General features: G+C 46.3%; 1 protein-coding gene across 1 annotated transcript in view; it reads left to right on the forward strand.

Moving 5' to 3' along the window:
* Positions 1 to 20,123, forward strand: part of RUFY1 (RUN and FYVE domain containing 1) — a 57,591-nt gene that overhangs the window by 27,677 nt on the left and 9,791 nt on the right. The window contains exons 8-11 of the mRNA XM_021690917.1: positions 154 to 223; positions 2,577 to 2,678; positions 3,778 to 3,894; positions 5,477 to 5,644. Of these exons, the coding sequence (XP_021546592.1) occupies positions 154 to 223; positions 2,577 to 2,678; positions 3,778 to 3,894; positions 5,477 to 5,644 (457 nt within the window). The remainder of the gene's footprint in view (positions 1 to 153; positions 224 to 2,576; positions 2,679 to 3,777; positions 3,895 to 5,476; positions 5,645 to 20,123) is intronic.

Below are 20,123 nucleotides of genomic sequence, written 5' to 3' on the forward strand. Positions count from 1 at the left end.
CATACATATTTAGAATTCTCATCTCTGAGTTCGTTGGAGACCCTCGACTCTCCATCCATCGCACAGGAAACCTAGGAATCTGTTCTCATCGTTCACAGGCTGGGGAGACAGCCTTTATAAGCTCACTGCTACTTAATGTGTTGTTTTCTCTAGCTGCACAGTTGGGGATCTTCAAAGCAAGATAGATGGCTTGGAAAAGACGAATTCAAAGCTTCAAGAAGAGGTTTGTAACTTACTGAAGTTCTTAGAACAGAATGGCCCAAGGTGAAGAGACGGTATGGTTGGTGTATCCGAGCAGAGCTTCTCGCTGGTCGGAATGGGAATTGCTAAGTTTGGGTTGAACTGCACGGGGCGGGGGGGGGTCAGGTGTTCTCAGAGTTCTGCATCCTCAGAATGTCCGTGTTCAGCGCTGTCTGGGGCTTCCCGTGAGCCGGTGCAGCTGATCATGAGCCAGTTCTAAGGGACTTAGGTTTTACCACCTCACAGTGCACCCGGGGAAAACCAGGCGTCCTTGGGAAAGCCCAGCTCCTGTGGTGAATGTGCTTCTCTCTTCCTCTTTACCCACCTTCCTCTGATGTAGTCTGTCCCCCTGCTGCCCAGAAGGCACAGACTCTGTTACGAGGTAAAAGTAACCCTCGCCCACCCCTTCTGTGTTTCGGCCTCTCAGGAGCATGGAACCAGTCTCCCCACAGTGTGGTCTTTCTCTGCTTTCTCACTAGGAAGAGAGAGAATGAAAGGACAGGAAGAAGGAGGGCTGAGGCCGAGGAAGAAAGCTTGCTGCCAGCTGCCCGGCAGTCTTCTTGGTGGACACATCTTGTCTCCTGTTAGCAGGAGGGGGGTTGCTCAGCCTTTCTGAGGCTTTCCACAGGTAGCGGTCCCTGGCTACTCGGGCCTCCCCACCAGGTCTCCCTGGGGAGGAAGAGGGCTGTGACAGGGGCCAGGGCGTGACCCCCACCTCGGTGTGGAGGCAGGTTACGGCCAAAGGAGAGACGCAGAGCATGCCTCTGTATGGAGGGCCCAATTTAAGGCATCCTTTAAACTGACTGCTCTCTCCCATGGGGCCAGCCCTGAAAAGCTTTAAGGAGAGGAGCTCAGATTTGTGCGAGGAGAAGGAGATTCAAAGGTGGCCTTCATAGATGGGCTTCCCGGGAGCAGCTTCACCACACTTAGAATTGGAGGACCCCTTTTCCCTTGGGTGGGTGGGCCTCTGGGCCTCAGTTTAGGTAGGCAGGTCTTTGGGCCTCATGTTCTCATCTCCAGATTAGATGATAACCCATACCTCACAATGTTGTTGTAGAAATTAGGTAAGTGTTATATAAATGTGCCTAATACACTTGGCGTGTGGAGACATTAGTTGATTTTAGATCAAACAGATTGATTCTTTGTTCTCCCTGGTGAGGTGGCATACTTTCAGTGATGGTCTAATTTTAGCTTTTGGAGCTAAACAGCTGGGTTATTTTTTTCTTTAAAGGTCAACAATTGTAATAGAAAACACGCTTTAGAGAAAAGTCTCTCTCTTCAGGGTGTGCTCTCTCCATCTTCAGAGCGCGGATGGGAATTAGCGTCCGACTTCTGCCTGCTTCTTCCCTGGTAGCAACTAGCACCTCCTAGAGCCTTAAAGTTTCTTATTTAGGTGCAGCAACTTATGGTTAGTCGTGGGTTCTGAGTCCACTTGGACTTAGATGCTGTTGACGACGAGGAGCAAGGAGTTCAGTGCCTCAGGGCCCCCCTCAGTGAGTGACGCCAAGAGCACAGCCAGTTTCGGTCTTCTTTCCCCTCCCCCAGCCCGCGCTTCTCTCTCCAGGCTGGGTTCGGAGGCTGGATAAGGAGAGGTCGGTGGGTGTGCTCACGCCTCTGCCTGCCTCTCCTGAGAGCCTCCCCTCAGCAGGTCTGCGAAGGTGTCCTGTTTGTATACACTTTGCCCTAAACTGTGGTAACTCACGGACAGGAAGATGCTCTCCAGGGCCTGCCTTCAGTGGTTTGGTTGTGATTCCTCCCCCAGAGGCTTTCACTCTCCCGCTAGGGATAAAATACCCTTTTGCTTCTTGGCTGGAAACACTTCAAAAGCCCATAATCCCTTTGCTAAGTAAGAGCTAGTGTTATCATTGGTGTTTACATAGTCCCCAACTTTTCCTACCCATTTTTAACCTAGGTGATTTTTTTTTATTTAGAGATGAGAACATCCTTTATAAACCCACCTTTTTTCCTTATCGACATTTCACCCTAAGTATGTTCTCAAGTCACTAAAAGCCTTTGCAGACATTCTCATAACTACATGTTTGTCTGCCCAGTGGCGCCCACTGCCATTCGTTAAACCTTTTCTCCAGTATTGGACATTCAAGTGTCTGTCACAGTTTCTGTCCGTAAATTTTTGCCCACATTAACTAGTTTGCTCTCGTTTTTTTAAAACTGTGTCAGTATACTACCTATTTAAAACCAAGAAATAAAATAAAAAACAAAATATCAAATACGTGGAAATCCATTGTCACTTGCGAAGGTGCCAGACGTCAGCTTTTAAATTTGGAACGGTAAGATTAATTTTGACGTTAAGAAACATAAAAATCTTTCTTCATCAGCTTTCAGCTGCAACAGACCGGATTTGTTCGCTTCAAGAAGAGCAGCAACAGTTAAGAGAACAAAACGAGTTAATTCGCGAAAGAAGCGAGAAGAGCGTGGAGGTGAGATGCTGGCCCCACGGCAGGGTGGCGCGCCACACGCACGCGCACGTCATTCACGCGCGCGTCCCCGACAGACCTCAAGCTCCCTGTGCGGTGGTGACGCAGGGGGCACGCACGCGCGCGTCCCCGGCCGACCTCAAGCTCCCTGCGGGGTGGTGGCGCAGGCCGCACGCACGCGCGCGTCCCCGGCAGACCTCAAGCTCCCTGCGGGGTGGTGACGCAGGCAGCGCGCGCGCGCGTCCTGGGCCGACCGCAACCTCCCTGTGCGGTGGTGACGCAGGCTGCGCGCGCGCGCGTCCCCGGCCAACCGGAAGCTCCGTGAGCGGTGGTGACGAGGGCCGCGCGCAGTGTGCCGCTGCCATGCTTGGTGCCCCTGCTCCGCCCTCTTCGCCTGCGGGCCGCGTGGACCGCTGCTCCCGCACCTGTGGGCCCCGAGCTCGGAGCCTCGGCCCCCTTTACCGGGGGCTCTGTGAGGCCGCCCCGGCGCCCGCCTGTCCCGTCGGTGGGCCCTCCCCCAGCACTGCTGCCCCAGGCGTTGCACCTCCCGGCGCTGGAGACCCGCTTTGCTGTGCGGCAGGGCTGCTGGCCGGCAGCCCTCTCACCTGAGGACCAGAGGACCGGGAGGCCGTAGCTGGTGCGTCTCGAAAGTCGCCCAGTGCTGAGCAACATGCCGGGTGAACGAATCCGGGCCGGGTGGGGGCCTTGCCCACTGAGAACAACTGCTCTGCTTTAACGAAAACTAAGTACAAATCATTTTCTGAACCTAACTTTTCAAAAGTCTGTTGGCTTGCTTTCATCCTTCAAGTTCAAAGAATTTTTTGAAATGTCTTTTAACCTTTCTCTAGTATGCTTAAAAAATAGAAATTATCCTACATCTTTAAAAATTACGGCATTCTTTTTTTTAATTTTTTTTTTTTTCTCTTAGTTTAAATAGGCTCCATGCCCAAGGTGGGGCTTTGAACTCATGACCCTGAGACGAAGGGTCACATGCTTTACCAACTCAGCCAGCCGGGCATCCCTATGGCGTATTTTAAAACACTTTGTAGTTAGTTCACTTCCCTAAGCAAACCATTTCTCTGGGTGTTCTTGTTTGATACAGATAACGAAACAAGACACAAAAGTTGAGCTGGAGACTTACAAGCAAACTCGGCAAGGTCTGGATGAAATGTATAGTGATGTGTGGAAGCAGCTAAAAGAAGAGAAGAAAGTCCGTTTGGTGAGTGTACAGGACTGAGTGTCTTTAGAAGGTATTCCCCGGTAGCCCGCCACGTTCTTGGTCTGCACGTTTCACACACGTGCTTAGATCTGCTTTTAAAAACAAATGAGGTTTTTGGGATACCTGGGTGGTTCAGTCGGTTAAGCATCTGCCCTCGGTTGGGATCATGATCTCAGGGTGGTGGGATCCAGCCCGGAGTCGGACTACCTGCTCAGAGGGCAGTCTGCTTCTCCCTCTGCCTCTCCCCAACTCATGCTCTCCTTTGTCTCGTTCTCTCAAATAAAATCTTTTTTTAAAAAAAATTTTAATTTTTCATATAAAGTTTTTGTTTTTTTGTTTTTTTTAGTTTTTCTTTAAAGATTTTATTTACTTGAGAGAGCAAAAAACCACAAGCAGGGGGAGCAGCAGAGGGAGAGGAAGAAGCAGGCTTCCCGCTGAGCAGGGAGCCCGATTTGGGACTCGATCCCAGAACCCTGGGATCATCACCTGAGCCAAAAGCAGATGCTTAACCATCTGAGCCACCCAGGAGCCCTATATAAAGTTTTTAAAGTGTGAAAAAATATATTCATGGAGAAGCAGAAATTGTCCCTTTAAAAAAAAAAAAATTTTTTTTAAGGGGTTACTTAGTTTACCACTAAGTTCTGCGTTTTTTCCGATTTTATAAACCTTTGTCAGGGATCACCGTGAGACCAGATTCATGGTGGTTTTGCCAGTACAGCTCCCTCAGTCATAGCCTCTAGTCTGTTTCTTTCCACCTAACCTCCATGCTAGTGACCAGTATTTTGTTTTTTGTGTTATTTTAGTAGGCACCATACCCATCATGGGGCTTGAACTCACAACCCTGATCAGGAGTTGCGGGTGCTACCAACTGAGCCAGCCAGGCGCCCCAGCCAGTGTTTTGTTTTGTTTTGTTTTTTTGGGTTTTTTTTAAGATTTTTATTTATTTATTTGACAGAGCACACAAGCAGAGGGAGTAGCAGGCAGGGGCAGAGGGAGAAACAGGCTTCCCACTGAGCAGGGAGCCTGATGCAGGGCTCAGTCCCAGGACCCTGGTTTCATGACCTGAGCCCCTTAATGACTGAGCTACCCAGGCGCCCCCCAGCCAGTGTTTTTTATTAGACCCAGGTCTTGGATCTGCTTTGTTTCTTTGCTTCTTTGCACCGATGTGGAGACGTGTGTCCTGAGTTACCCAGGACAGAACTAGTTCAGCATGGTCGCACCCTTGTTGGCCTTAATCTAGCAGCCCATTCCAAAAACTCTGACATGGCAGCGTCACAATGCTGAGCAGACATTCTTTCAGGCTGTGCGTTCTAGTTTTCAGGTTTAAAGAACATGGTTGCTAGAACTCGAGGCTGAGTGCCACCTACCAGCTTTCTGTTGTCTGCATACAGAGCCAGTTCATTATACAATGAGAAAAAGGGAAAAACTTAATCTAGTAGTGCTCCAGACAGACTCTCATAAATTTCCCTAACCTGTTCTGACTTTGGGTTTTTTATTTCTGGCAATTCCCAGGATACAGCCTCAGGTAAACACACCTCTGTGTCTACTTCAGTAACACTTTCGTTATCAATACTCTCTTAAGGAACTAGAAAAAGAACTGGAGTTACAGATTGGAATGAAGACGGAAATGGAAATTGCCATGAAGCTGCTAGAAAAGGACACGCACGAGAAGCAGGACACCCTGGTCGCCCTCCGTCAGCAGCTGGAAGAAGTCAAAGCGATTAATTTACAGATGTTCCACAAAGTTCAGGTGGGAGTTGGCTTTGTGTCCGTCCCACAGTCCTACAGCCTGGCTTCCTGCTGCTTGTCGCACACTGCCTCTTGGTCTGTCCCCGCTCTTCCTGCAGGAGAGGGAGGACACATCTGTGAGGCGCTCGCATGCGGTGGGCCCAGTCCCTAGGCCCTATTGCACGTTCCTGCGCTTATTTTATTTGGGCCTCCCATTAGTCCCCAAGAAAAGTTTATAACGTGGAGGAACGTAAGTGACAGGGCAGAACTCAGTGACTGCATCACGTGCCTGGGCTGGCCCAGCTCCTAAGTAGAGCCGACAGCGCAACTGTGTCTTCTGAATCCAGACCCGCATTCGGCCTGTTGTTCCCTTCATGTCTCCCTAGTGTCTGTCTCCTTCTGCTTCAGTGACTAGTTGTCTGCCCCCAGAAGATGGAGAAGCGGAGTAAGGAGCAATATAAGTTAGTATGGTCTTTTCAAGCTTTGCCGAGACACTGATCTTGCCAAGTCTCCAGCCGCACAGCTAGCTGCTCACCTCTCCTATCGTGTTGGAGGGGTCCAGGGGACCTAGCCCAGAAAGAGTCGATCATGCCACGGTTTGAAAGCTAGCATCTAAAATCGCAAAGCTTGGGCGCCTGGGTGGCTCAGGCATTAAGCGTCTGCCTTCAGCTCAGGTCATGATCCAGGGTCCTGGGATCGAGCCCCACATTGGGCTCCCTGCTCAGCGGGGAGCCTGCATCTCCCTCTTCCTCTGCTCCCTCCCCCTGCTCACACTCTCTCTCAAATAAAAAATCTTTAAAATAAAAAATAAAATCACAAAGCTTTCTTGCTCAGAAGCTACGGCAGCGCCCAGGACTATCCTCTGGCCTCAAAACTTTTTTTTTTTTTTTAAGTTCTGTTTTCTGTTTTTAATGCCCACACTGTTCCACTTCCTCTTCTCTAGCTGTCATGCATCTGTGTGAGAGATGGCGTGAGGGCAGACACACGTGTGTTCTTTTGTTCTGCCTTTTTAAAACTGTTATGTAACTGACATTATCATAGTAGCAGCAGTTGGAAATTAAAGTATAGGGAGAAAATGGAAAACAGTTTCGCTGTTTTCCCTCCTGCACATGCTCTGTTTTAATTTGTTCGTGTTTTTTTCTGCTTTGGGTTCGTCTGTAAACGTAATCTTAATGCACATTAGGGGAAGCCATCCTGCCATAATAACTTAGCAGACCCTAAAATAGCATTCCAGACCAGTGGTCCCTCAGGGACCCAGGCTCCAGCTGCCGTGCTTGCTGGCGGAAGGGGAGAGAAAAGCAGAAGTCCAGAGGCAGGATTTCCTCCCAGACAGAGAAGTTGCACACATCATTCCATTGGATTCCACAGCAAAGGGCAAGGCAGCATGGCCAGGCATGGCTGCGAGCAGAGCCTGGGGCCGGCGTGTCTGGGCTGCCAGCCCGATGAAGGGGAGCACAAGGGTTAATAGCCATGGTTGTCGCTCTCCCCCATCGGCCCCACGAGCTCCTGGAAGTCCCGTCCAGTCCCAGAGTCCTCACTGTCCACAGCCCCTGGGTGTCAGGCAGCACTCTGCACGGAGCCCACCAGGCCTGTGTTTGAACCACAAGACCAGCTGTCTTTCACATTGACCCATCCTGCCCAGCATAGAATGGTGGGGCCAAAACACGATTGCCAAATGCCTATATGCCAAGGGAAACTAGGGACACACAGGGCAGACCCCGGCCGGCCGCGGCCCTCACCGCATCTCTGGGCAGGAACTGTGAAGGCTCCCCTCCCTCTGTCGCATGAAGAACTTGTCCGCGGACCGCCGTGGTCCCTGAGACGTCCACCGTCTCCGTGGCCCACGGGAAGCGGGCTCGCAAGGGGCGCGGGGCCTTCCTGGTGGCCACGCACCTGTTGCGGCCGGCTCCTTCCTGGCATTGGTTTGCTGGCCTGGAGGTTGTCTGAAGGATCAAACAGTCACAGATGTTCTTCGGGCCTGACTGTGGGTTTTTGACAGTGCAGTCCCCTCGGTCATTGTGTGTGTGTGCTTCCCCTCAGTCCGTGTGTCGGTGCCCACAGTTTAGTGGCCCGTTTATTAAGCGCAGTTCTCGTGCCTGCCTCAGTCTCTCCCTCCTTCGCTCCCTCCTTCCCCTCAGTGGCCCGCACCCCTGACCTGCTGCAGGATGCCGTGGGGCCTCCGGGGCTCACTTGCCAGTTTCTCTCACTTCCTTCAGGGCGCAGAAGCAGGTAGCTTTTCTAACCCATCCGGCCCCTACCCTTGGACTCCGCTCCTGTCTCCACAGCCCCCTCGTTCACGGCCCCCGTGGCTGCGCCCCGGCTCTTCACAGCCACGGCCCCTGGAGCCCTGGCGCGATTGGCATGGCTTCCACGTCCGGGCTGGGGCAAGTGGTAGTTTTGCTCATTGTTCGCCACGATTAACAAGGGTCACCGGCTCCCCGGCTTGTCACCCCTGCTTTGCCGGCGCCCGGCCCTGGTCTGCTGAGTCAGTGCTGCATACTGTACGTTTCTTGGCTCGGGCTTCGCGAGTGTCCCTCGGTGTGGGGTCTGCTGTCATAAAACACCCCTTGTTTTCTTTTCTCATGCCCACTCCCATCCTTGTTCCTCTGGGCCTATGTTCTAGAGTGTTTATTTTGTATGGATAGTTGTCATTCTAAAATGCACATCATCTTGAGTACGTGAATTGTAATTTACATGGGTGGTATTGTGCGTGGCTCTCTTCCTTTTTCCCCCTCAGAGCTACACGCAGCCGGGGTGCACCTGGTTTGGGCTTTGAAGGGGTTAGTCCTGGTGTATGCGGTCACTGCTGCTTGCCCATCCCCGCAGTGGTGGACACTGTTCCTGCCACTCTGCCAGCACGAACACCCCCATGGCGGCTGGTCTACACGTCCCACCCCCCCCCCAGGGGCTCTGAAGGGGTGCGGGGGCGCGTCTCTCTGGCCCATGCTTTGGGTCCTTGGTTTGTGGAAGCCCAGCTGCATTGCTTTCCAGAAGGGCTGCACCAGCACGCACCCCCCTACAGCGAGGTCTGCTGACATCTGTATTCTGAGTGTGCTTGTTTTATATGCGTTTGTTCGCCTAGTGAGTGTCTGCAGCATCCCTTCGTATGTTCTTTAGCCTTTCGTATTTCCTGTTCTTGCCTGTTCATGGTTTTTGTCCTGGTTTTCTTTTCTTTCTTTTTTTTTTTTATTTTTTTTATTTATTAGAGAGAGAGAGCACAAGCAGGAGGGGAGAGGGAGACTCCCCGCTGAGCAAGGAGCCCGATGCGGGGCTCGATCCCAGGACCCTGGGATCATGACCTGAGCTGAAAGCAGACACTTAACCGACTGAGCCACCCAGGCCCCCAGTCCTTGTTTTCTTTTTTAAATTGAAGTTTAGTTGACATTAGTTGCAGGTGTACAACACAGTGAATCAAGTTCAATTACACAGAGCTCATCATGAAAAGTGAAGTCATCATCTTATCACCGTACAACATGATTACAGTATTATTTTTTTTCTAAAGCATTGAGAATTTTTGCTCTTCCTTTTTTTTTTTTAAGATTTTATTTATTTGAGAGAGAGAATGAGATAGAGCATGAGAGGAGGGAGGGTCAGAGGGAGAAGCAGACTCCCTGCCGAGCAGGGAGTCCGATGCGGGACTCGATCCTGGGACTCCAGGATCATAAGCCGAAGGCAGTTGCTTAATCAATTGAGCCACCCAGGCACCCCATGATTACAGTATTATTGACTATATTGCCCGTGCTATATTTTTCATCCCCATGACTTATTTAATTTGTAAGTGGAAATTTTACCTCTTAATCTCCTTTACCTATTTCTTCCATGCCCCACCCTTCTAGAAGCCACCAGTTTGTTCTCTGTATTTTTTTGTCTTTTTCTGGTTTGTTTTCTGGATTCCACATATAAGTGAAATCATATAGTTTTTGTCTTTCACTTTCTGACTTACTTCACTTAGCATGATACCCTCTAGATCCATCCATGTTGTTGCAAATGGCAAGATCCCATTCTTTTCGATGGCTGAGTAATACTCCGTTGTGTGTACACACACACTTTATCCATTCATCCGTTGATGGACACGGGCTGCTTCCATATCTTGGCCCTTTGGAAATAATGCTGCGGTAAACAATGGTGCAGGTATCTCTTCGAATTTGTATTTTCATTTTCTTCGGTGAAATTACTGGATCCTATAATATTTCTATTTTTACTTTTTTGAGGAACCTCCAGTCTGCTTTTCACAGTGGCTGCACCAATCACTTGTCTGTTGGCCATCTGGATGTCTTCTGTAGGAAAACATGTAAATGGGTCTTCTGTCCATTTTTAATCAGATTATTTTTAGCTGTGGTTTATTGTAGGAGTTCTTTGTATATTTTGGATATTAACCCCTTATCAGACATCTCCTTTACAAATGTCTTCTCCCATTCAGGAGGTTATCATTTCATTTTATTGATGGTTTCCTTCAGTATGCAAAAACTTTTTGGTTTGATGTTGTCCCAATAGTTTATTTTTACTTTTGTTTCCCTTGCCAGAAAAATGTTGCTAAGGCCAATGTCCCAGGAGATTGCACTATGCTTTCTTTTTGGATTTTTATGGTTTTAGTTCTCACATTTAGGTCTTTAATCCATTTTGAGTTTATTTTTGTGTGTGGTTTATGAAAGCGGTCCGGTTTCATTCCTTTCTATGTAGCTGTCCAGTTTTCTCAACACCATTTGTTGAAGACATCATATATTCGTATATTCTTGCCACCTTTGTGGTAGACTGACAGTATGAGCTTGGGTTTACTTCTGGGCTCTCTTGTCCTGTTCCATCGATGTAGGTATCTGTTTCTGTACAAGTATCGTATTTATTCTTCCAGTCTGTGAGCATGGTTTGGCTTTCTATCATCTTCAGTTTTTTTCAATCCATGTCTTATAGTCTTCATAGTATAGGTTTTTTACCCCCTTGGTGAAGTTTATTCTTAGATATTTTATTATTTTTGATGCAATTGTAAATGGGTTTTTTTTCTTAATTTCTCTTTGTGCTACTTTGTTATTAGTGTATAGAAATACAACAGACTTCTGTATATTAATTTTGTATCTGCAACCTTACTGAATTCATTTATCTGTTGTAAAATTTTTTTGGTAGAGTCAGGTTTTCTGTATAGAGTATCATGTGTTTGCAAATAGTGACAGTTTTACTTCTTTCTTACCAACTTGAATTCCTTTTATTTCTTTTTGTTGTCTGATTACTGTGGCTAGGACGTCCAGTTCTATGTTGAATAAAAGTGGGGAGAGTGGACATCCTTGTCTTGTTCCTGACCTTAGAGGAAGAGCTCTCAGTGTTTCCCCATCGAGTATGATGCTAGCTGTGGGTCTATTATATATGGCCTTTATGATGTTGAGGTATGTTCCCTGTGAACCCAGTTTGTTGAGAGTTCTTATCACGAATGGATGTTATATTTTGTCAAATATTTTTTCTGCATCTATTAAGATGATCATATGGTTTTTACCCTTCATTTTGTTAATATGTTGTATCACATTGATTGATTTGCAGATATTGGGCCAGCTCTACATCCTGGAATAAATCCTATTTGACTGTGGTGAAAGATCCTTCTAATGGATGATTGCATTCAGTTCACCAATATTTTATTGAGGATTCTTGCATCCGTCTTCATCAGAGATGTTCACCTGTAGTTTTCTCTGTAGTGCTTTTGTTCTGGTTTCGGTATCAGGGCACTGCTGGCCTCAAAGAATGAATATGGAAGTTTTCCTTCCTCTTCTGTTTTTTTTGGAATAGTTTAAGAAGATTAAGTATTAACTCTGTTTAAATAAATATTTGGTAGAATTCCCCTGTGAAGCCATCTGGTCCTGGACTTTTGTTCATTGGGAGTTTTTTTATTACAAATTTAGTGTCACCACTAGGAACTGGTTATTTCTTCCTGATTCAGTCTTAGAATATCATAGGTTTCTAGGAATTTATCCATTTCTTTTAGGTTGTCCAATGTGTTGGTATATGATTTTTGGTAGTCGTATCTTATAGTCCTTCATATTTCTGTGGTGTCAGTTATTACTTTTCCTCTTTCATTTCTGAATTGATTTGAGTCCTCTCTCTTTTTCTTGATGAGTCTGGGTAAAAGTTTATCAGTTTTGTTTATCTTTTCAAACAACCAGCTCTTGATTTCATGTGATCTTTTCTATTGTTTTTTAAGTCTCCATTTCACTTAATCTACTCTTATCTCTATTATTTCATTCCTAGGACTGATTTTGGGCTTTTGCTCTTCTTTTTCTAGCTGCTTTAGGTTTAAGGTTAGATTGTTTCTTTGGGATTTTTCTTGTTCTGAAGGGAGGCCTGTATCACTTTAAACTTCCTTCTTAGAACTGCTTTTGCTGCGTTCCAAAGATTTTGGACCATTGTGTTTCCATTTTCATTTGTCTCCAGGTACTTTTTTAAATTTCTCCTTTGATTTCTTGGTTTGACCAATTTGTTGTTTAGTAGCATCTTGTTTAGCTTCCACATGTTTGTGTTTCTTCTGTGTTTTGTTGTTTTTCTTCCCTGTAATTGATTTCAAGTTACATACTATTGTGGGTAAAGATGCTTAATACGATTTCAGTCTTCTTAAATTTATTGAGATTCCTTTTGTGGCCTACCGTGATGGATCCTGGAGAATGTCTCATGTGCACATGAAGAGAATGCGTATTCTGCTGCTTTAGGAGGGAATGTTCTGTATGGATATGTCCATCTGCTCCAGTGTATCACTCAAAGCCTCTGTTTCCTTATAGATTTTCTGCTTGGATGATGTACACATTGATGTAAGTGGGTTGTTAAAGTCCCCTACTATTATATTACTGTCAGTTTCTATCTTAATGTTTGTTAATAGCTTCTTTATGTATTCAGGTGCTCTGGTGTCAGTTGCGCAGATATTTACAATTGCTACATCTTCTTGCTGGATTGATCCCTTTATCATTATATAATGCTATTTTGTCTGACGTAGGTACTGCTACCCCAGTTTTGGGGGTTTTTTTTGTTTGCCTCCATTTGCATGCAATATGTTTTTCTATCCCTTCCTTCACTTTCAGTCTGTATGTTTTTAGGTCTGAAGTGAGTCTCTTGGAGGCAGCATATAGATGGGTCTTGTTTTTTTTTTATCTGTCACTCTGTGTCTTTTGATTGGAACATTTAGACCATTTACATTTAAAGTTACTACTGATGGGGCGCCTGGGTGGTTCAGTCAGTGGAGCATCCGACTCTTGGTTTCAGCTCAGGTCATGATCTCAGGGTCATGAGATTCTTTCCCCCTCCCTCCCTCTCTGCTCCTCCCCCCTGCTCACACACACACACACACTCAAGCGTGTGTTCTCTCTCTCTCAAATAAGTAAAATATTTAAAAGTTACTACTGATGGGCCGCTTGGGTGGCTCAGTTGGTCAAGTGTCTGACTGTTGATTGCAGCTCAGGTCATGATCTCAAGAGTTGTGAGAATGAGCCCCAAGTCACTCTCCCTGCTCAGCACAGAGTCTGCTTCTCTCTCCCTCTGCCCTTCCTCTCACTTGCACACTTGCACGCATGCGTGCTCTCTTTATTTATTTATTAAGTAAATAAAACTTAAACAAAAGGGGCACCTGGGTGGCTCAGTCGTTAAGCGCCTGCCTTCGGCTCAGGTCATGATCCCAGGGTCCTGGGATCAAGCCCCACATCAGGCTCCCTGCTCCGCAGGAAGTCTGCTTCTCCCTCACCCACTCTCCCTGCTTGTGTTCCCTCTCTCGCTCTGTCTCTCTGTCAAATAAATAAAATCTTTTAAAAATAAATAAATAAATAAAATAAAGAATAAAGCTATTACTGACAGGTATGTACTTACTGCCTTTTTGGTCATTGTTGTGTGGTTGTTTTTGTACTTCTTCTCTGTTCCTTCTCTTGTTCTCTTCCCTTGTGATTGATGGCTTTCTGTAGTGTTGTGCTTAGGTTCCTTTCTCTTTACTTTTTGTGTATCTGTTGTACGTTTTTGATTTATGGTTACCATGAGGTTCATATATAACATTCTGAGTATATAACAGTTTATATTAAGTTGAGGGTCTCTTAAGTTTGAACACATTCTTTTTTTTTTTTTTTTTTAAGATTTTATTTATTTATTTGACAGAGAGAGACGCAGCGAGAGAGGGAACACAAGCGGGGGAGTGGGAGAGGGAGAAGCAGGCTTCCCGCCGAGCAGGGAGCCCGATGCGGGGCTCGAACCCAGGACCCTGGGATCATGACCTGAGCCGAAGGCAGACGCTTAACGACTGAGCCACCCAGGCGCCCCAGTTTGAACACATTCTAAAAACACTACATTTTGGGGTGCCTGGGTGGCTCAGTCAGTTAAGCATCTGCCTTCGGCTCAGGTCATGATCCCAGGGTCCTGGAATCGAGCTCCACATCGGGTTCCCTGCTCTGCAGGGAGCCTGCTTCTCCCTCTCCCTCTGCCTACAGCTCCCCCTGCTTGCGTGCTCTCTCTCACTCTCTCTCTCTGTCAAATAAATAAATAAAATATTTAAAAATAAGTAAATAAATGCACTAGGTTTTTACTGCCTTTTTATGTATATGATGTCATATCTTTTTTTTTTGATGTCATATCTTATATCTTTTTATTTTGTGTATTCCTTAACTACTTTTTGATACAATTGACTTTACTGTTTTTGTCTTTTACCCTTCTTACTAGCATTGTAAGTGATTGATCTCCTACCTTTATTTTATGTTTGCTTTTACCAGTGAAGTTTTTCCCTTTCGTAAATATCTTACTGTAGTTATGGCCTCCTCTTTTTCACTAAAGAAGCCCCTTTAATATTTCTTTTTTTTTTTTTTTTTTTTTAAAGATTTTATTTATTTGAGAGAGAGAATGAGAGAGAGAGCACAAGAGGGGGGAGCGGGAGAGGGAGAAGCAGACTTCCCACTGAGCGGGGAGCCCGATGCGGGACTCGATCCTGGGACTCCAGGATCATGACCTGAGCCGAAGGCAGTCGCTTAACCAACTGAGCCACCCAGGCGCCCCCGCCTTTAATATTTCTTGTAAGGCCGGTTTAGAGGTGATGAACTCCTTTCACTTTTGTTTGTCTGGGAAACTCCTTATCTCTCCTGCCAGGTAGAGTACTCTTGGTCATAGGATTCTTCTTTTCAGTGCTTTGGATGCATCATACCACTCTTCTTCTGGCCTGCAAAGTTTCTGCTGAAAAATCTGCTGATGGCCTTATGGGGTTTCCCATGTACGTAACTATTTGCCTTTCTCTTGCTGCTTTTAAGATTCTCTCTTTCTTGGGGCACCTGGGTGGCTCAGTCGTTAAGCGTCTGCCTTCGGCTCAGGTCATGATCCAGGCGTCCTGGGATCGAGCCCTGCATCAGGCTCCCTGCTCAGTGGGAAGCCTGTTTCTCCCTCTCCCACTCCCCCTGCTTGTGTTCCCTCTCTCGCTATCTCTCTCTCTGTCAAATAAATAAATAAAATCTTAGAAAAAAAAAATTCTCTCTTTCTCTTTTATCTTTGCCATTTTAATTATCGTGTGTTGTGTTGTGGACCTCCATTGCTTCACCTTGTTTGAGGCTCTCTGTGCTCCATTCCCCCAGGTGAGGTTAGGGAAGTTTTCAGCTATTAGTTCTTCAAATAAGTTTTCTGCCCCCTTCTCTCTCCTCCCTCTGGGATACCTACAGTGCAGATGTTAGCATGTTTAATGCTGTCCCAAATGTTCCTTAAACTAGCCTCTTTTTTTTTTTGGTATTCTTTTTTCTTTTTGCTATTTCGCTTGGGTGCTTTCCATTTTCCATCTGTCTTCCAGATCACTGATCCAGATCTTCTGCATCCTCTAATCTGCTGTTGACTCTCTCTAGTGTATTTTTCATTTCAGTTCTTGTGTTCCTCAACTCTTATTGTTTCTTTTCTATAATTTCTCTTTGTTGAAGTTCTTACTGAGTTCATCCACTCTTCTGTCAAGTCTGGTGAACACCTTTATGACCATTACTTTGAACTCTTTCTGGGGTGGATCACGTACCTTCATTTCTTTTAGTTCTTTTTCTAATGTTTTGTCTTGTTCTTTCATTTGGTGCATATTCTTTTGTCTCCTCATTTTGCTTGACTTTCTCTGCTTGTTTCTGTGTATTGGGCAGAACAACTACATCTCCCAGTCTTAAAGGAGTATAGGACTGTGTGGTCTGCATGTGCCTGTTGTCTTTGGCTGGAGCTATAGCAGGCACGTGCTGAAGTTCCCAGGGCACTCCATGGGAGTCTGGAGCTGAGCAGGGGCAGGGGCCAGGGGGTCCCAAGGTACTCCATGAAGCAGGGGGTTCCTGGCAGGACAGCTGGAGAAGTAGCTGCAGACTAGGGGGTCCCAGGATGTTCTGCCTAGCAGAGGCCCTGGTGGGATGGCCGGAGCTTACGTGGGTATAGGCCAGGAGGTCCCGAGGTGTTCCACATGGGGTAGAGGGCCTGATGGGATACTTGAAGTGGGCACAGACTCGGGGTGGGGAGGTCCTAGGGTGCTCTGGGCAGTGGGTGTCCTAGCGAGTCGTGTAGAGCTGAAGCTGGTGTGGGCCTGGGGTGTCCCAAGGTGCTTTGCACCCATACCGTGTTGGCAAGACAGCTGCAGCTGGAGCGGGCACCATCCAGGGTATCCCAGTTGTGCTGCACTCGGTCCACCTTGGTGGGACAGCTGGAGCTTGGGTGAGCTCAGACGGGAGGGCCGCCTCAGGGGGATGCCTGGGGCTGATGAGCGGGGAAACGGGGGCTCACTGAGGTGTCGGGCCGGCTAGAATGGCCAGACCGCGCTCCTGTCTGTGCTGTCACGGTGGAGGGGGACCATCAGCAGTGGTCCTCACCAGCACCTCCCCACCTGGGGAGCATTCCAGCAACTCCCCCTGCGCCTGGCAGACACTCTGGGTTAGTTCACCCACAGTTGCTAGCCCACCCCACTGCACGGGCAGCATCAGGGGTGGGTTCCCGTCCTAACTATGTCTCCACCTCTCCTACCCTTCTCTGTGTGGTCCCTCTGTTGGGGTGGAAACTGCCTTCCGTTCTTAGGGAGAATCACTGTAGGTGTAGGTATAGGTTTGGTGTGTCTGGAGGAGGAGAGTTCAGGGTCTTCCTACACCACCATCTTAGACCCTCCCCTTGTCTCGTCCTTGTTGATTAGCGGTCATTCTGTGTAGTCTGAATATTAGTCCCTTATTGGTTCACCTGTGGTAGATGTCCTCTACTCTCTTCTCTGGTATCCTTAAGTCCTTATTTTTGGTGTAGTCAAATGTGCTGATTTTTCACGTTATGGGCTGCAGTTTGGGGATTTTAAGAAGCCCTTTCTCAAGCCTAGGTGTCAAAGGCATTCTACACTAGTTTTATAAACCTGACACAGGTTTTTAATGTCTAGAGTTGACTTTCATTTATAGCCTTACTGAGGGATCCAGGTGTGGTTCTCTCCATATCATTAGCTACTTCAAAACTAGTCCAGTCTTTTCTCACTCTCCTATGTGGTGCCACCCTGATCATAGATCAGGTTCGTACATAAGGTGGAACCGTCCCTGAGGTCTCTGTTCTGTGTGTCTATCTGAGTTACCTGATCACCATAGCTTTGTAGTATGTTTTATGTCTAAGTTGGCTGTAACAAAGTACCACAGAGTGGCTTGACAGAGCTTCATTGTCTCACAGTCTGGAGGCCAGGAGTCTGAGATTGGGAGTCCGCACAGTTGCTCTCCTCTGAGGGCTGTGAGGAAGACCGTAGCGTCCCTGTGTCCTAAGGGCTCCTGGTGGTTGCTGGCCACCTTCACTTGGTCTGCTCCCCATGTCCATGACTATGTCCAAATTTCCCCTTTTGATAAGGACACAAGTGATACTGGATTAAGGGCCCCCCTACTCCACTTTGACCTCATCTTAACTAATTATGTCTGCAACGGCCCACTTCCCAAATAAGGTCACATTGTGTGGTACTCAGGCCAGGGCTTCCACATAAGGATTTGGGAGGGATGGAACTCAACCCATTACAGAGGTCAAGCCTGCCCTCCTTGCCCCCTAATTTTTTCCCCTTTTTAAGATTGACTTATCTATTTGTAAACCTTTATTCTTTTTTTTTTTTTTTTTTTAAAGATTTTATTTATTTATTTGAGAGAGAGAGAACGAGAGACAGAGAGCAGGAGAGGGAGGAGGGTCAGAGGGAGGAGAAGCAGACTCCCCGCCGAGCAGGGAGCCCGACGCGGGACTCGATCCCGGGACTCCAGGATCATGACCCGAGCTGAAGGCAGACGCTCAACCATCTGAGCCACCCAGGCGCCCCTGTAAACCTTTATTCTTGACAAAAAATTTAGAACAATTTATAAAGTCCCTTTTAGAAATCCAGCAGAGGGGTGCCTGGGTGGCTCAGTTGGTTGAGCATCTGACTCTTAGTTTCGGCTCAGGTTGTGATCTCAGGGTCGTGGGATCGAGCCCCATGCTGGGCGGGGAGTTGGCTTGGGATTCTCTCTCTCCCTCACTCCCTCCCCCACTTGCACACATGTGCTCTTTCTCTCTAAAATAAATCTTTAAAAAAAATTTTTTTAATAAAAATCCAGCTGAACTGAGCTGGGATCGGGCCCCAGGCAGGGGCAGTATGAGCAGTGGGGGCAGGCAGGACTGGAGCAGGGGCCAGGATCGAGTTTGGAGGTCCCAGGCTAAATTTATTTAAAAAAAAAAAAAATACAACTGGATTTCCTAAATGGGGATTACATTGGATTTATAGGTTAACTTGAGAAAAAATTGACTTCCGTAGCGTATAAAGTCATTTCATCCAAGAGCATGGGGTAGATTTTCATTTAGTCAGATAATTCTTTTTTCTCTTTTTTTATCAAACTTTTTACTGGGTAAGAGTCTTGCATTTTCTCCAGGTGAGTTCCTGGATTGTAGTTCTTGTTGCTCATGCCTTACTTTGGCTGCATCATCTGGTTAGGTCTTACTGGTATAGAAAAGAGCTCGTGTGTTTGCAGGCCTGATCTCCTGTTAGCAGCCTGGCACACCGCCAGGGGCAGACAGTTCCTCGCTTGATCCTGTTGGCTTTATGTGTAAGTGATCATATCATTGGCAAATAGAGTTTAATCTCTTTACCCTCAATTTTTGTTTCTTAGAGCATTGGCCAGGCTTTCCAATACTATATTACACAGCAGAAACAGTGAGCAAACTTGTGGTCCTGCTCTTAAAAGAATTGCATCTAAAAGTTTCTCCATTAGCTATAATCTTGCTAGATGTTTGCTGTGTGATCCTCAGTAAGTTAAGGAAGTTCACTTCTGTTTCTTGTTTGCTTAGTTTTATCATGAATGAGTATTGAATTTATTAAATGCTTTTTTCCCCTATATTGTATCTATTTTGTTGGGTTTTTTTTTTTAAGATTTTATTTATTTATTAGGGCACAAGTTGTGGCAGAGGGAGAGGGAGAAGCAGACTCCCCTCTAAGCAGGGAGCCCGATGCAGGGCTGGATCCCAGGACCCTGAGATCCTGACCTGAACCAAAGGTAGATGCTCAAGTGACTGAGCCACCCAGGCGCTCCTGTTGTATCTATTTTGATAATCTTATTTTTTCCTTTATTTGTGTTGTAATTTATGCTGATTAACATTCTTAGAATCCTACTTAATTATGACATATTTATATATACTCTTGATGCACGCGTGCAGGAGCATTTTGTTAATTTCTGCTCTTCCCCACAGCCCTGGAAGACACAATGGGTTGAAGCGCCCAGTGTTATCAACGGAAAGAAAATATATGTGTTTATATTTGAGATGGACCTCTAGTGATCTTTCCTCTTACTGACCTTATTTGCCTTCAGAATCAAGATTGGGTTGGCACTATATGCTTTCCTGCTCTCTTGAAGCTCTCTTTCTCTGGAATAATTCATACAAGATAGCAAGTGTCTATTCTGAAAATTTTGAGAATCCACCTATGTTAGTAGGATTTACCTGGGTCCGAGGCTTTGGAAGCAGGGTGACTTTGATGACCATTTCAAGTTATTAAATGCTACTGACCTATTTGTGCTTTCTATTTCTTCTCAGGACAATTTTGGTATATTTTTTCCAAAATGTATCTTGTTTAGGTTCTCAAATGTTTTAACTCATAGTTGTTTATAATGTTCTTTTACAAAGTTTTTAAATCTCTTTCATCCAGGATTTTCTTACTTGCATTTTCTATTTTCTGTATTCCTTCTTGCCAGAAGTGTGTCTTCTTTAATAATCTTTTCAAAGAACCACCTTTCCCCCCTAATACTCTGCATTGTCTTTTGTTCCCATGTTTTTCATTGACTTCTATCTACCCTTACTTTTGTTATATTCTTTCTGATTTCTTTGGGTTTTCTCTGTAGTTCATTTTCAGCTGCTGAAATGCATGCTTAGCTCATCTGTTTTATCTTTTTTTTTTTTCCCATAAAAATGTCATTTGGGGGTGCCTGGCTGACTCAGTCAGTAGAGCATGTGACTCCTGATCTCAGGGTCATGAGTTCAAGCTCCACACTGGGGGGCAGAGTTTACTTAAAAAAATAAAAATAAATAACAAAAATGCTATTTGA

Source organism: Neomonachus schauinslandi, chromosome 7 (assembly GCF_002201575.2).
Source record: "Neomonachus schauinslandi chromosome 7, ASM220157v2, whole genome shotgun sequence".
NCBI classification, from domain to species: domain Eukaryota; kingdom Metazoa; phylum Chordata; class Mammalia; order Carnivora; family Phocidae; genus Neomonachus; species Neomonachus schauinslandi.